A 17831-nucleotide genomic window follows, 5' to 3' on the forward strand; every position below is an offset into this window, starting at 1 on the left:
AACTTAAAAAGTATTACATAGTTAAAAATTCAAGAATAATGTGTAACTAAAGATAATAAAGAAAAAAAATGTTTAAATTATTATTATTCTGCAAGTAATTGAGTGGGTTATGATAAAAAAATCACCCTGTATATACAATTATATTTATATATTTTTATTATATAAATTAGAGTATTTACTTAAATATTGCTTAGTATTAAAGTTTAAGAAGATACACAGTTTTGTCACAATAATTGATCTTTTAATTGAAAACAGATTTCCTTAAAGAATAAATTAAGTAATATTTTTAAAAAAGTATGTCGATTTATGTTGTTAGTTTAAACACTTAGAAAAAATTGTACCATTGACCGTAAACGTATTAAATAAACCTACCAATTATTACAGTTTTTACATACATTTATATGACATTTAAAAAATGATATTATAAATAATCAATAATCTATTTATGTTAATTAAATTTAGTTGATTATTATAAAATTATGAACCCAAGTCAAAACACAGTGGTACCTTGTAGAATTCATTTCATTGTTAAAAAAATATTAATATTTAATATTTAATTTAAGAATTAACTTCAATACTACAAACGGAACATTTGTTTCATTCGAACGCTTTGATTGAATGTCAAGCAATGCTTAATATTTAAAAATACCATGCATTTATCTATAACTGTGCGTTGATGTCCCTCGAATAATAATCATTATATAATAAGGATGATATATTTGCAACCTTATAAATAATCTTTATTAAAGATTTGTGTTGTATAAAAATATCCTATATGCATAGGTTATAACTTTCAAACCTTTCATGAACTTTGTTGCGTACACAGTCACATTGTATATTTGTTGTGACCGCTGTAAAACAACGAGTTCTTCGCGACTCTTTATACAAGGCACTATTTGTTAACATAAGGGTTCTTTCTTATAGCAGTTGACCCCTGTTTGTCTTTTGCCCAAAAATTACATAAATTAATTGTGTTCTACACAAAATACAACACATATATGTATATATATATATTAAATTATAGTTTTATACGTACTTTGGTTTTATTTACCCTTCCACAGACGAGTACTTTTGTTTTTACACGTTTATTTTCATACGCAAATCCCTAATGAATATTTCATCCAGAGTTTTCATCAGTTGATCTAATTTTCCTCAATTTCACCAAATAAGGCTACGTCATCGGCGAAGCGCAACATACTTATTTTCTGACCATTGATCTTTATCCCTATATTGGTATCTTCTTTTATCTTATCTATTGCTTTTTGAATATATACTGGCGATATATTTTAATAAGCTCGTATACTTTAATTTGTAAATACTTAGCATCATTCACAGATCTTCATTACTCATATAGAATAAGAATATCTACTATTAGTCAAATAGTAGAAAATGTATGCGACGAATTATAGGGACTTAAATCTGAAATTATGCCAAATCAGAAAAAATTGAAAGAAATTGTTTCGGGTTTTGAAAACAATGTTAACTTTGTAAAGTGCTTTGGCACTCTGGACGGTAAACACATTCGCTTAATCAAACTAATCCAGAGAGGATCAGACTTTTATAATTACAAAAATTACTATCCACTAGTTCTTATGGCTTTTTGTGATGCAAATTATTGTTTTACTTTTATTGACGTGGGAGGTCAAGGAAAGTTATGTGATTCAACAATTTAAAAAAAAAAAACAAAGTTTTACAAAAGCTAGAAGATAATGAACTTTTTGTACCACTACCGAAAACCTTACCCGGTCAATCACATTTATTACCGTTTGTAATAGTTGCTAATGAAGCTTTTGGTGCATCTCACCATGTGAGTCTTAATATAAGTATTGTGCACAATAAGTATGTTAAATGTAATCTTAGTACTACTAACAATAATCTTTGGTTTAAGTTATTATTTTTATTCAATTGGTAAAGTTATTACCACAAAAATTATTTTTACTGAAAACCAATATTTTTTTTTTTATATAATTTACATTAATTTAAACTGTTCTTAGTATAAACATACAAATAATATTGCATTTATTTTGCGAGTCCTCGAGTAGTGGTTTATAAACACTTCTATAATATATAATAGATGATTTATTTCTTAAGAAAAACATGATTTTACAATTTTCAAAGAGTAATTTTAAAAAATTATTGTTACTCCTATAATTATAGACATATTTAACTAACCGGTACATCAATGTCGTTAATGTTTCTTTAAACATAAATCAATTGAGTATCGTTTACTACTAGCGCTTTTTAGTGGCATACAAACACCTTTTCAACAGTGATAACCCCCCGTGCCCCAATCTGAGTACATAACCATGTTTGCAAGTTTCTTCTCCTTAATCTATACTTTATGATCATTTTTATATTAAAAATCAGCTTCATAGGCATTAAATTTATCTTAGATTGTGATAGATATAGAAGCATATATATATTTATAAATGAACAGTTTATAAGATTTAGAATGTCTTTGAGAAAATTGCATGGATATCTCGTTAGGTTTTACATCAATTTTGAGGTTATATTTTACGAATAATTACGTTCGGGCTAAACAAGTTGATTGTTTGGATCTGTTATCGATTATTGTCGTAAGACATTTGTTAAATTTGTCCGAGTTTTCCTGTATTATTTTTGTTTGTCAAAATATCTGAGAGAAACATATATTTTCTTTGTACACGATATATTAAATAAAGTATCGTCTAAAAAATTCGTTACAAATTATAGATAAATAAAAAATCAACAAAATGTAAGTATTCCTTTATTATAATTCTTAATAAAATAATTAGTGTTATCTTACTCAAATTTTTCCAAAAGTGATCACATATAGTTTTTTTCTTTAAAATGATAACATGTGGGAGTATTAAATAAATTAGTTCTTCATATTAAATGATTTTCCTTTAACTTAATAAGTGATTTGTATACATTTATTTATCTAATTTTGCAGAAGTTAATTTAGCTTTAATAATACAATGATTTATTTATTATTATTTAATCAAAAATGGTTCAGATAATAAAAAGTAATTGTTATATGATCATTATACTTGAAATTTATCATATTGGTTATTTTATAAGCTATGTTGTTACTCAGTTAAAATAATTGTCATTATTTAATAGTATTACAGTATTATTGATAAAGATCTTTAATATTTGATTTTTATATTTATTTTATGATTCAACTATAGCTATAGCTATATATTGAATGTTATATTTTCAATTTTTGAATAATATGGGTTATTTTTTTAGGGCTGCTGTAGCTAATAAACCAAAATCAGAAATGACTCCAGAGGAGCTAGCAAAACGTGAAGAAGAAGAATTTACTACTGGTCCTATGTCTGTATTGACTCAATCAGTGCGAAATAATACTCAAGTATTGATTAATTGTCGAAATAACAGAAAACTATTAGGAAGAATTAAAGCTTTTGACCGTCACTGTAATATGGTACTAGAAAATGTCCGTGAATTATGGACTGAATTACCAAAGACTGGGAAAGGCAAAAAAAAGGTAAAATTTAATTAGTCTAAAATTTTTATCTATATTTTAATCTAAAATTTAAACAAGTTTTTTATATATTATTAAGATTGACATATTTTTATTGTGCTTTGTTATTATTTTGATATTTTATGTTTAACATCCTTTCTTAAACTTGTGCTAGAGAGTACAAAAAAAACTGTTTAGCAAAGCATAATAGAAATAAATCCTGATACAAACATACCAAAGCAAGAGGTGTTTCTGATAATCTTTTTCATTCACCTTACATAAAATATAAATAAAATAAAGTACATAATTTTACTTTATTTTTTTTTTAGGCAAAGGCTGTTAGCCGTGACAAGTATATTTCAAAGATGTTTTTAAGAGGAGATTCAGTTATACTAGTAGTCAAAAATCCAAAAGAATCAGTACGCCCTCAACCTCCTGTTTAATATAATAATTATTATATTACAAGTGTTATTAATTTAATATGTTTTAAAAATAAATCTTACTTGCAAAACATTGCAATCCTTACAACAAAATTTTTACTGATACTCACGACAAACTAGTAATACAATTGATGACATTTACTTTTATAAAAATATTTACTACTGCATAAATAATAAAATTCAATATGTTTCTATAAACTTTTTAAAAAAAAGGATCTCTGTAATTTTTATAATAGTTTTAAAAATAAATTAAAAAATAGTGTAAGTAAAACAAATTGTGTATTTTATTATTGATATTCTTAAAATTAAAATAGAAACAACCATTTTGTTTTTATTGTGTAAAATAATGTGCAAATTATTTAAATGTAGTTGATTTGTGGCAATGTTTTTATATATAACAAATAGTGCATTTTAACTGTACATTCTGTTTCTAATGAATCCTCATGAAAAAAAATTATACATTTGTTATTTTTATGTTTTTTTTTTTTTTAAAGAATAACTAAATTTTATTTTTTCTTATTGTATTAAATAATTTATATTTTAAATGGGTAAATATAGGTACATGTTATTAGAAGCACTATGAACTTTATTGTTCTATGAAAAATGAGACTTATTTAGTTTACAATATAAATTTTTGATTAGTTGTGTTTTTTAAATATTTTTTTTTATGGGATCACAGGATTGTTGATGATTTATATCTCCCACAAGTTGAATATTTTATATTTTGAAATTCATAAGAATTATAATATTTTTTACTAATAATATAATATACTATAATTTATAATACTTTAATAATTAATTTAAAAATTATTTAAATACTAGAACTTAATAACTCGGATATAAAAAGATTTTTTAATGTTGAAATAATTACAAATGACCTAAATAATCAATCAATTATATGGTTATTAATTACTTTTAATGATTCTTAATTTTAATATTAAAGTAAAATACAATATTATTCAATAAACATAAGTACATGAATGGTAGTGAGGCAATGTTTACTGCGCAACGTTATCATAATATCAAAAAAAAAAATTCTAATTTGATAAGATTAACGATTTTTTTCATATCAAATGTTGCACGTATAGAGTACACCTACTTCTATTCTATGAAGTATTTTTTGTCTAAGTAAAATGTACTTCAACGATTATAATTGTCGATATTTATGCTATCCAAAATTTTTATTATTTATTTCCGTGTTAGGAAATAGTGAGATGTAATATAGTATAGTACAAATTTATCTTTCTTTGTAATAAGGAAGATTCATAAAAATGTAAACTAATACTTTTCATTATCTTTTATAACTTATTTATTTCTATACCTTTCATATATAATAAAGACTGCACACCTTTGTATCGTTAAAAAATATGGCGAGTAACTACAATTTTGAAGAACAGGTTCCTATTCCTCCTCGTAGATCTCGCACAAACACTTCTGACAAAGTATATAGTATATTCTTAACATAATAGTATTGGTTATTTTACAAAATTACTAATAAAGCTTGTATTATAGGTTCCTTATATTGTAGATGTAGTTGCAGAAAGATCTATGGTTCCCCTTATGGAAAGAATGTCTCGTCATGAAATTAGTAGACTAGAAATGTCCCCATTAGATCGTTTGAGAAATAGTAATGATATTAAAATATAGGAGTAATAAATTATTAATATTTTCTGTGCTATAATTTCTAGATGTAGATATGTCTGAAAATGTTGCTAAAATGGCTTCTCATTTGAAGCAGTTGGAGAAAAAAAGAGATGAACTTAAAAGACAATGTACTGCCATTGAAAGTATGAATAGACAAAGTGAAGTAAATCGATTAACAGAAAAAAACAATGCATTGAAACAAGATGTTTTTGTCTTAAAAAATCTTACCTACAAGTAATATTCTATTTTAATTTTCATTCATTGAGATTATTAGTTTTAAATGATTTTAACTTTAGATTAAATCAAGAATTAGAAAAGTGTCAAGATAAGTTATTGTCTAGGGACCAAATATCCGAGTCAAGTAGTTATATGCGTATACAAGGCAAGTTTTATAAACCCTGATTTTAGTAGAATGTATTACTATTTTTGTGCAATAATCATGTTAGTTTAAAAATAATATTGGCTTACAATAAAAATAGATTATTGAAACTTACAGGGGTGCTCAAGATTTTATATAAGTTATATTATTCAATAAATATACAAAAAACAATAATAATTGGACTATATAAATTCTTATTATACCACTTTTTTAGTCTGTAAAGTAATAAAATGCTTGCTTTTTATTGTTCAAAGTTATATATCACTAATTTGCTATTAAATATTTATTAGATTAGTTTATTAGTATAGTATGTAATATATTCTACATAATTTTAACATTTTTAATTCATTTTATAACACATTGATTTTATTGTAATATCCTAAAATACTTCATAAGTATAACTTGAAAAAATACAGCTTCAAATAGTATCTAATTTATTTGTAAAATACTACCATACAGTTTTCATCATAGATAGATGTTATAATATCTTCTTTGTAGGTCCAAAAGGTATTAATTGGCGCCGGGAAGATCTTAGTGCAGTATCACCTTTATTAGAAGCTTATCAAACATCCTTAGAAGAAAAAGATATAACTATTGAAACTTATAAGAACGAACTTGCTCGATTTTCAACCAGAAGTAAAGAAATAGTCGCTGAAAATGAAAACCTCTATCAACAACTTGAAGAGGCCAATGATAAAGTAATTAATTTTTTGGCTCCTATTTTACTTATTCTCATCAATATATTTGAAATATTACTTATGATAAAAAGGGTATCAATTTGTATATCTTAGTACTAATGAATTGATATAAAAAATATGTTTCAATATCATGTATGCTATTAATTAAAAAAAAACCACATTTTGAAGATTTTCAAGTTTTAAAACTTATGAAAGTTATATTATATTTTTACTGATTTTATTTATTTATTTTATTCATAAGATGTTGCCATAAATATAGTTACACAATGCAGCTATTATTATAAATTCAATTTTTGAACTTAATTTACATGTAAGAATTTTGATATTTTTATATGAATTTTATATGAAAAAAAATTTTAATTTTAAATAAAAACTATGCAATTAAGCGTTAGTCAAATTCATGCAAGAGTTTGTTAGATATATCTTACTCTCACATACTCTTTTATTCTTCATAAATAGTGTAAAGTCTTTTCAAAATAATTTAATCCACTTATCAGCATATCACCACATGTATAATACATTATTACTGGTATACACTTTGTTTATATGCGTATGTGGTAAAATTTTGACTGAAATGTTTTTTGAAAAATTGTAATTCAGATTACTACGCAATTTCTGTAGGTTTTGTTAATCATCTCAATGGTAATTGACACTGAGGTGGTAAATGGCTTCCAAAAGATCTACTAAATTAATAAGAATAATAGTTGATCATTATTTAATATTAAATATTAAAATTATATTAAAAATATTTAACTCAAAAAAAGTTTAACTACTATATTACTTCATTATCTATTAATGGCAATGCCTTTTCTTTGAAGCCACATTTCTCTGTTTGACTCCAAATTCTTTAATGAAACAAAAGACCCTCAGTTCAAGAGTTCCAGGATATGTTTAAAATATTGTTCCTTGGGCATCATCTTGGTTTCTTCCCAGTTATTTTGCCTTCAAAGATATTGATTATATAATCAATGTGTTAGATGATGTGTCCGATTAACTTTATTTTTTCTTGATTCAATGACTTTCATCAGCTATCTTTCTTCTTGTACTTGCTCATTTCTTGTCTTGTCTATCCATTTTGTCTTTGTAATTTTTCTCCATACAATTATTGTAATGCCTCTAGTTTGCTTTTGTCTTTCTTGTCAATTGTCCATGTTTCACTGCTATATGAAAGTAAACTCCAGACAAAGTTTTAACGGATCTTTTACGTATACCATTGCTCAGATGTTTATTGATGAGAAGCTGATTTTTGTTTTGGAATGTTTACTTTGCCAAAGCTATTATTCTTCTAATGTCTGGTGTTGATTTGTTATTAGGAGCTATGATACTTCTAAGGTCCTGTTGTAATTGTGTATTGTTTATTTGTGTATTAAAATTTAGACCTGAGCGTATTGTTTTGGTTTTCATGGAATTTATTTTCATTTTAAATTTATCAAGTGCACTTGATAGAATTTTCATCATATTATTCATGTCATGTTCAGACTCTACTAAGATAACAATATCATCCTCAAAGCAAGTGCAGTATATATATTGACAAAAGGCATCCTTGTCTCACTCCTCTCCTTATTGCTTATTTTACTGACCCATTTACATTTATTTCTGTTGTTTGATCCTTCTATAAGTTGAACATATCTTTCCAATCAATTACTTTTTCTCTTAATATCTTGAATAAAATTCTCCAATGGACTTTATTGAAAGCCTTCTCTAAATCTATGAATGTTGCTATAATATTTCTATTCAATGTAATTATTCTCTCAAAGATTTGTCTTAGTTCTATTGTCACTTATCTTGTACCTCGCCCTTTCCAAAATCCAAACTTATCTTCCTAAATGTTTTGTTCTTAATTATTTATAGTATTCATTAAAATTTGCTATACATTTCAGATAGCAAATATTTCATGGAAAATATATTATTGCTTTCATAAGCATTGAAACTTAACTTTCGTATTGTAATGGTCATAACTTAATAAGTACTTATCCTAAAGTTGTTATTCACTCATCAACACTTTTTGTAAGAAAATGACTGTTTTAAAATTTTGAAAAAATTAAAAAATACAATTTTTTTATTATTTTATTATTATAGACAAATAATAAAAATATGCTTTTAATGTAATCTAGAATTGTAAAAATTATTTAAAAAAAAAAGTACATGAGATATTTGCTGAACCAATAGTAGGGTTGTTAAAAAAAAAATCTATTTAAAACATAGTAAATAATTTAAACATATTTAAAATATCTCATTAAATTAATATAAGTTTTGAAATTTTTAATGTTAAAAAAAAAGGTTTTTAAGCACTGCATGTTTAAAATGTATCAAACCTTTTAACAAATTATTAAATATATCAAAAATTAGTGAGGTACCTATTTATGTATTTTAATGGAAATTAAATTTAATAGAGATTTTTGAGATAGTTTTTAAAATTCATTTGAAATTTCATACGTTTTAAAAAATTAATTATAGTTATGAATATTATAGATTGAAGTTACTTATGTTGAGTGGAAATCATTAGAATTAGAAGTGGCTAGTCTAAAAGAACATAATGAACTTTTAATTAGACAAGCAAAATTACATCAAGCTAAATTACAAGATTTACTAAGATCTTATCAATCTAGAGGTAATTATATTAATTATGCTAATTTAAAGTTGTTATTAAAATAATATATAAAAGATTAAATAAATTAGTGAATATCTTAATTCTCAAATAAAATGTTAATGTTCCTTTTATAATTTTACTGGTATAATAAAGTGATAAAAAGTAATTTTATATATTATTTTATATTATACAGTATATTGAAAAATTTATTAAGACATATACAAACTAAATTTGTATAAATAATTTCAAATAGTTTTTATACAAATTTACTAAAAATAAATGAAACTAATTTAAATCTAGGTATATTTTAAAGTATGATCAAGAATATTTTTTTATAATTTTCTGAGGTTAAGAATTATTTTGTTTATTAATATAAATATACAAATATGAAAATAGAAATATTTACAATTTAAATTAATATTAATTTTTTTTCTATTATTAGTAGGCTTTTCTTTTTTTGTTAGTTTTTTTATGCTGGGTATCATTGTTAGAAATTATCTTCTGTTTTGCTAACAAAGTAGAAAACAACATTTCTAAATTTTCTATTAAAGACATGTATAATGATGCTAATGATTTTGAATTGTTAAATATATTCTCAAGTACAAACATTCTAGGATCACAATTGTCAATTTTGGTACATAAATTATAAAAAACGGTTCCTTTGAAATATTTTTCTACTCTACATTTTCCAAAGGGAAAATCTAATATTGAATTAAGAATCATCATAAAATATACACAACTTTGGATCTGAGAAAAGGGATATATTGTTTTATAATAAAACTTCTTATCATTATAATCATTGACAATTTTGTTCTTAGATAATATAATACTTGCTTGTGTCAGGTCATCTTTTTTCAAATTTGAAATACATTCTTCTATTTTATTTGTTGGTTTTGTAACTGTAAATGGTTGATAATTTGAATAATTTTTAGTTGTATCATTAAAATGCAAAATAATTGCACAAACAATTATTATATGTAAGTAAGGTGACTTCTTATTATCTGTATGTACTGCCCAATATGTTATTGCTAAGATAAAAACTTCCCAATCTTTTGGAATTCCTAATAATTTAGGTATTCCAATAAGATTAAACACAATATTTTTACGATATGCTGTGTCAGTGTTATTTAAATCTTTTAATGGTACATAAGGAATTGGTACAATAGGATTTAGTTTATAAGTACCTTGATTAAATCCATTTTTTCTTCCTATACCAATAATAGAATCACTTTTACCAAATAACAATCCTAGTATATTTTCTACAATTTTCAAACTAACAAAATAGTATGGTGATTTTTCATAATCATCAATTTGTATTTTAAAAAACATTTTTCTCATTGTTAATAATGTCATTACATTTGCATTGATTATACCGTTACGGTAGTTTTTTTCAAGCCATTGAGGAAGTACACATTTTTCTTCCGTTTTCACAACATTTTCTAATAATTTTTTATATTTACTTAAACAATTATATTCTAAAAGAAACTGTAGATATTTACTTTTTGTGTTTTTGTACTCTTGTATAATATTTTCTATTTGTTTTATAATGTAATCCTTATTATGAGTCAAATGATGGGTCATATTGTATATTGCACTGTTCATACTTTTTTGTTTTTTTAGCCAATCAGAAATTCTACTAAGTTTTAAACCACAATTAAAAGTTCTTGGTCTTAGTCTTAAAGGCAAAGCAAATGTGTCAGGCCTAATATAATCATTACCCATTAATGCAGTGACTAAAGGTAAATAATCTAAACTTAATCCACCGAATTCTTGCAATAATTTTTCAACAGTATATAACCGACAATTAATAAATGAATTTTGAGATTGAAATTCAAAAATAATCATATCCAAAGGTATATATTGTACTGTATTAAGATAGAAATCTGAATCTCTACTAATTACAGGACATTTTAATAATTTAGCTAATGCAACTATCTCGGCATCTGCTTCAAAGTCACAATTTACATGTGGCACATTCATATCATTTAAAATATCAAATATGATATCACTAGCAAAATATGGTATACAATCACTCGTTTTTATAGCCTGGCCATAAGTTTGAATTCGTGAACTCATTCGTTTCATTATAGTTTCAATTTTACGCTGTTCATAAGCACCATCAAATATGAATATTGGAGTTACATTACATTTGAATAATAAATGTATAAAATCTTTATAAGCTTGAACAATTAAATCATAATCTCCTCCAAACGCACTGGTTTGATTTTCTTGAAGTTTATATATGTAGTTTGTCAGAGCATAGCCATCAATTATAACTGAAGTGTTTTCTAGTTTATAGTTATCAAAATATTGTGTTGATTTGCGATTGATAAATGTAGTCAGGCCAGGAATACCCATAGTGGCAATCTTATGACATAAGTGAGTGATCTGTTGAATTAAAATAATAATTATTTAATACAAAAAAAAATATTAGCATCTTAAATTAGTAAATACTATAGTTTTATTGAATTTTCTTTAACAAATGAAATTTTAAAATAAAATTAATGATATAGGCATTCAATAATAATTAATATTTCACATTTGGATAATTATTGAGTTTTGAAAATTATAAATACATAATTTTTTATAATGATGTAATGTTAATAAAATTAATAGATGATTGTATAGTTATTTATATTATTTTTCTTCATAAGTCTTTCGTAATTATAAAAAAATATTTTAATATTAATATATTTGACCAAAGCTATGAAAACGTTATGCTATTAAAACATAAATAACCAATTCAATTATACTTTCTACTATTCTTTCCAAAATTTATACTTTGTAAACTAACAAATACTTATTTAATATTATTTTTGAAATTAGAACATGTAGAATTAAACCAATTTATCTGATCTTCAAAAAGTGTCCACTTTTCTTTAAATTAATCTTATTTATATATGAAGTACACAATCAAATTGAATTGATTTAAAAAATATTTAATTTATTTTAAATAACAAGAAGTAGTTCTTAAAATATAACATCAGAATAAAAGTTGTTTAAGATATACTTGATGACTTACGGTTCTTATTATAAAATAACTTTAAAATAAACTTAATATCAAAACTATGGTTAACAATTAAAATAAGTCAAATACTTATTTATTTTAAATAATTACATTTTTTTATAGTAACCAAACTTTACTATTTTAATCAAATTATTCAATCAAGTACTAAACATTTTAAATTTTTATTAGAACTTTAGTTTAAAGCGCAGTTTTATATTAAATAAATATTAAGTTAGTGTTATCATAGATAAGATAAAATCAGATAGTGTTCTTTTCATTCAAGCCATGTAATTCTCTAAAATATAAACAAACTAAAACCTGCCTTAGATCAGTATCACAAAAATTATTGTTTATCAACAACGCATCACTGACTTATTTTTTTATCTTATCCGTAGTCGTATGATAACATTTAGTAACAGTTGTGCCAGAGATAAATAAATAATGATCAGTTTTATTATGGTGGTGGCCCTCTTTCACATGTCAGGGAATCAAAGATGGTTCTTGGCTAGGCCAATAACAGACAGTTATGCCAGTGATACAAAAAAAATTGACTCAAAATGAGAGAAAATATTTTTAAACTGGTAAAAAATCAAGAAGCCTTTTTGATCAATATTTTCCTCTTTATTATACTTTTTAAAATTATAAATGTGAATACAAACATTTTTTAACTAATATTTTTCATAACATTTTCAAAAACTAATAAATATTATGAATATCATATCATTTTGAATTAAATAAGTGAATTTCAACAATTTTATTACTATTTTTGTAATAAATTCATATAATTGTCTAGAAGCATTTTTAAAACAAAGTATTAATTTGTTTAGTTATGGTCGTATAGAATTCTGTTAATTTTGGACGGTATCTTATCAAACCATATCTTATTAACCAAAATACTCTATTTATAAGACTAAGAAGCTCTATAAGCCAGTCAACGAAAGAGTAATTTTGGCGAATGGCGGAAAAAATTCCCAACCAACTTTTTTTTTTTAAAAAGTTGAATTAAGATATGTATAATGACATATTAAAAGTCCTCATTAATTGGAATTGGGTTTTTTTACAGCCTTGAAAAAGTCCTAAAATATGAGCTTTTTTAATTTTCTCGACAAATATTTAACTTACAATATAAAGTTTCGTATAAAAGTTGTTTAAAAGGCAATTTTAAACAAAAAAAATTTTTTTATGTAAACAAATATGTTTAGAGTTACATTACATTTGATATAAATACTAAAATTTATTTTCCATTTTTTTCATTTTACGGTTCTTTTTTATCATATTATACTTACATCAGTTACAATGTTATAAATTCATACATGTGTATGTGTGAGTTTATTTATTTATAGTATCATTAAAGTGTAGTGTATATTAAGATATAACCGATAGTGTAGGTAATTGATTTGACGATATATTGTTTAAACCCAAACAAACGCTAAATTGTACATGGTTTGAAATGCCCAAACAACAATTATATTATGTTAATTGCCACCGGAATTTCTGGTAATGATAAAGATAATTGTCATAAAGCGTATTGGCCTTTGGTCAGGTGCTGGAGCTGGTAAAATTGTGGCTGCCGAAAAACAGGACTTAAATGTTCTATTATATGTGAACATTGCAAAGGTCAATGACGTACAAATTCAATAGAAATAAAGATTGAAGATTAAGAAGATTATACTTTTGTTGAAGATATATTCTATCAAAATTTAGAATAGGAAAATGAATGAGAAAATAGAAAAAAAATTTTGTTTGATACATTTGTCAAATAACTTTATAGAGGAGAAATCCTCCATCGATTACATACTTCGCACTAGTAATGCATATAACTTGTAATTAAGATATAAATAAGGAAATAGGAGATCATGTAGCTTTTGTAATAATCCATTAATATTTTTAAATTAAACACTAACTACAGATTTGCACCAAGACGTTTTTTTATGATAATGATTTGAACCCAATTATACACACTGTGCCGGGACATGCTGGTTTTTTTTTTAAATAGCGATTTGTTGAAATAGTAGAAATGGGTTTACTTTAATTATTTAATTAAAATGATGTTAATTTATTTTTGAAATGAGATATTCATATAATTTGATTCTAATTTCCAAACCAATAGATTTCTGCTTCCCTAGAGAAAGAAACTATGTCTAAAAACTTTTTTCAATTAATTAACAAGTTCTAGATTTTTAATTTTTAATTATTAATTAAAAATATTTTCATTGTTGAAAGAGGTTATTATGAAAACAAAATTATTACTAACGTCTGTTTTTTTAGTTACCGAATTAAATAGCGAAAGAGATCATTTAACTGACAAATATGAAAATGCACGCATGGAACTTCTACAATTACAAAGTCGTGTATCCAATTTGGCAGAAGATTTGAACCGCATGAAAACAGAAGATAATAATAAAATACCAATATCTGTTCACACATCAGCTGTAAATGAATGTCGCAGGTACTTTTTTAAGCAATTATGGTGTGGTATCTTGTGAACATGGTTTATATAGAAACTTTGAAGGTTCTAGGCCCAACTAATAAAATTTATTTTATGTGGAGGGGAAAAAGCAATATAAATTAGAAGCCCAATATTTTTTCAGACATAAAATTAGATCTAAGATGTAGAGTCTGATTGGCTAATAGTAGGCCCATAGACACTAATTACAAAAAATATAGAAGGTGATTCTTTAATAAAATAGTACATTTTCAATCCGTAGATTGGTTTATTAATGAAATGTTCCTCTACTCCTCTCTATCCATAGTAAGTTCTTTTAATTCTTGATGAAATCCTAAATGTAACATAATCTACTACATATAAAACTGTCTTGGCCTTTCTCTTTCTGGTTTCTCTTCGACTTTTCCTTCAATTATAGATATTACTCATGTTTCCCTCCTTTACATTTTTAAAGAGATATCAACCTCTTTTCGTGTATTTTCCGGGACACAACTTCATTTAACATTCATTCGATCCAAGCGATTTTTAATGCCTTTCTCTAACACCAAGTTTCGAAAGCTTCTAATTTTTCCTGACAGATTTTAAAATTTTCCATGACTACTCCATACAAAACTACACACCATTGTTTTGATAAGTGTTTTTTTTATATTACTTCTTAACGTTTTAGTGTTTGATAAATTTTAGTAGATGACCGATAAAAGACTTGAAAAAAATAGATTTCACATCATTAGAAATAGTAAAATGGCTCTGACATAAAAATTTTTATTCAATTCATTACATTTATTTAGTATCTCGTAATTTTTTTGCCATTGTAATTACTCTATAATTTTACATATTACTCAAAAATTATGGTATAATTATTTTAGACTACCCTTGGAGTTTTGTTTAAAATGTATCAGTATACATTTAGTAGTAAGAATTTAATAGGATTCGATCGACGCTAAATTTTATTGGGTCCAGGGAAATTTGCATTAAAAGAGGCTCATGGGTATCAAAAAGAGGGAGTACAAAGATTCACGCACTTCATGATGATTCAAAAACCAAAGTTTTTCCTGTTTGTAATTGAGGTCATCAATAGAAAATTTAAAGATACTATGAAAATATAAAAATTTGTAATTGATTTTTAATTTCCGGAAAAGTTTTGGTGAAATATAAAATAGGATGCTCGAAGCATGTATACTCCCTTATTTACTGTTTCTACTAGGGTAGTTGGTGATAAATTATCCATGTTATTTTAAAATGTAAAAATAAAATATTTCATTAAATTAAAACGTAAATATACATTATTCTAGATTGTTTGAAGAATTAAAAGTTCGTTATGATGATGAACGTGACACCCTGATGCGTCGATTGATAATATTTGAAGAAGAACGTCCAGCTCTTGATATTAAAATTGTTTCTCTAACCACAGAATTAAATCAACAGCGATCTATTAATAAAGCTTTAGATCTTCATTGTTCGTAAGTTTTTTTATTAAAATATTCTATATTTCTTTAACTAAATAATATATTGTTTTCTCTACTAGTCAATTGAAATCAAAATGTGAAATATTAGAAAAACAATTACTGGAGTGTGAATCTGAAAAAAATACTAATAAAAAACAGCTTGGTGATGCAATGGTATTTTTACGCGAGACAATCAATGATCAAGAAGCTTTACTACAACATGCAGCTGGTGACAGTCGCAATAGTGTATCTGCGGCCATGTTGAGTGCTTCAATTAGTGCTAGAGTGAAAGCACTAACTGAACATTTAAAGGTAATTTATAATGTTAAAATATAATTTTTAATTTGTCATGTAAAGACATGAGCATATGTATATTCGTATATATATAGATTATATTTTTATACTTCTAACAATTGTTATTGAGTTATTAGAGAAAAAAATCTATCAAAAAACATGGTGAGATATAATAGATATTCTGGATGGTAACAAGGATTTTTAGTGTTGATCTGTACAAATTATAGTTAGTTTTCATAAGTTTGTTTATACCACATGGAATCTATATGGACAACACTAATAATAAGTTTCAAAAATAGTCCAAGTATGTTAAACTAGATTTAAAAAAAAGTGTGAAGTGTTAAGTATGTCAAAAGTTGTTAGAGTTATTAGTTAGATTTATTCTACACGTATTTAAAAATTTTAACCAACTTTATATATTTTATAATAGACAACAGATAAATACACTTAATTTTTATAATAAAAACTGAACTATTTCTAAGTATAATAATTTTAAGTCACCTTTAAGATAATATAATTTACTCTAACTAAGAAATAAAGAATCTTTAAAAAATACATTTTTATCCTAAAAAAAATGTAATCCCATTATAAAACCACTATTTAAGTGATAAAAATGTATGCTTATTAAGCTAATAAGTTTTACAAACTTTTGGTTTATTTTACTTTATTCCTTACATTTTCCTCATTGAGAAAACTGTTTTTAAAACTCAATTATTATGATTATTTTTTATAAATTACTATGATAAATTTGTATTTATTTATTAAATTATAGATGCTTAATTATTTAATTCTGTTTTTACTTTCTTAGAGTGTTGAACAAGGAGCTCATCAAGAAGTCAACCGTTTGAGTGGTCGTCTTTATGAACAATCTGCTGAAATGGAAAGGATGAAAAAAATATATGAAAATGAAATAAATGCTCTGAAAAATGCCCTATTACAAAAGCAAAGTGTTATAGATTCTATGGATTCTGATAGAGAAAGATAGCGATGGTGCCCTTGCGCTACGTGGTCATCGTGGTGTCGCTTTAGTCAATACATTAGAAAGGAATTATGAGGTTGTGACAAATTCCAAAAAAAAAAAAGAAAACTTGTAGCTTATAAAATCTTTTAATCAGATATTTTATAACCTGAAGGAATTAAATTGTGTTCGTATGATATGTACTAATTATTATAAGTATGTTATGTAATAATTAATATTCGTTATGTAGTTATAGAGTTTCCAAAAATATGTTGAGAGGAGATTATACTATTGATTTTTATTATTTACAATAGATTATTGAAAATAAAGTGTGAACTTGATCTAACTGAAAAATCTAATAACTTTTGATCTAATAATCAGTTTAATGGGATTTTTTACTATTGTCTTCTTAGACTACGTGTAAAGCATATTTTTTATTATTTATCACTAATAAGGAAAACTTA

The 17831-nt window shown here is 24.6% G+C and overlaps 3 protein-coding genes across 5 annotated transcripts; 2 read left to right on the forward strand and 1 right to left on the reverse strand.

Moving 5' to 3' along the window:
* Positions 1-2503: 2503 nt before the first annotated feature.
* Positions 2504-4549, forward strand: LOC126907309 (small nuclear ribonucleoprotein Sm D2). The gene is made up of 3 exons (XM_050688489.1): positions 2504-2734; positions 3232-3490; positions 3796-4549. Coding segments are annotated over exons 1-3 (375 nt in total). The 5' UTR covers positions 2504-2732; the 3' UTR covers positions 3910-4549.
* A 428-nt stretch (positions 4550-4977) lies between these two features.
* On the forward strand, positions 4978-17535 carry LOC126907017 (centrosomal protein of 89 kDa-like). The gene is made up of 10 exons (XM_050688011.1): positions 4978-5348; positions 5419-5533; positions 5595-5784; positions 5847-5932; positions 6428-6627; positions 9100-9238; positions 14493-14673; positions 15963-16130; positions 16196-16427; positions 17218-17535. Exons 1-10 carry the CDS (start codon positions 5274-5276, stop codon positions 17392-17394), a joined length of 1563 nt encoding a protein of 520 aa, XP_050543968.1. The 5' UTR covers positions 4978-5273; the 3' UTR covers positions 17395-17535.
* On the reverse strand, positions 7388-12775 carry LOC126907015 (protein asteroid homolog 1). 3 transcript variants are annotated; one of them, XM_050688002.1, is made up of 2 exons: positions 12240-12500; positions 7388-11605 (listed from the first exon to the last, which is right to left on the reverse strand). In XM_050688002.1, the coding sequence occupies exon 2, from the start codon at positions 11573-11575 to the stop codon at positions 9656-9658; it is 1920 nt and encodes a 639-aa protein (XP_050543959.1). In that variant the 5' UTR covers positions 11576-11605; positions 12240-12500; the 3' UTR covers positions 7388-9655. The 3 variants fall into 3 exon arrangements, with proteins under 3 accessions (XP_050543959.1, XP_050543961.1, XP_050543960.1); XM_050688004.1 differs by lacking the exon at positions 12240-12500 and adding an exon at positions 12547-12775 and having other exon boundaries at positions 8031-11605; XM_050688003.1 differs by having other exon boundaries at positions 8031-11605; positions 12336-12501.
* Positions 17536-17831: the final 296 nt, after the last annotated feature.

Source organism: Daktulosphaira vitifoliae, unplaced genomic scaffold (assembly GCF_025091365.1).
Source record: "Daktulosphaira vitifoliae isolate Bord-2020 unplaced genomic scaffold, ASM2509136v1 Scaffold_5, whole genome shotgun sequence".
In the NCBI taxonomy this organism is placed as follows: Eukaryota; Metazoa; Arthropoda; class Insecta; order Hemiptera; family Phylloxeridae; genus Daktulosphaira; species Daktulosphaira vitifoliae.

Bases quoted from the DNA above. Each gene is read 5' to 3' on its own strand.
- LOC126907017 (XM_050688011.1), top strand. From the start codon at position 5,274: ATGGCGAGTAACTACAATTTTGAAGAACAGGTTCCTATTCCTCCTCGT. The intron at 5,534-5,594 runs GTAATGATATTA...TATAATTTCTAG, and splicing joins ATTAGATCGTTTGAGAAATA to ATGTAGATATGTCTGAAAAT. The intron at 16,428-17,217 runs GTAATTTATAAT...TTACTTTCTTAG, and splicing joins CACTAACTGAACATTTAAAG to AGTGTTGAACAAGGAGCTCA.
- LOC126907015 (XM_050688002.1), bottom strand. From the start codon at position 11,575: ATGGGTATTCCTGGCCTGACTACATTTATCAATCGCAAATCAACACAA.
- LOC126907309 (XM_050688489.1), top strand. The intron at 3,491-3,795 runs GTAAAATTTAAT...TTTTTTTTTTAG, and splicing joins CTGGGAAAGGCAAAAAAAAG to GCAAAGGCTGTTAGCCGTGA.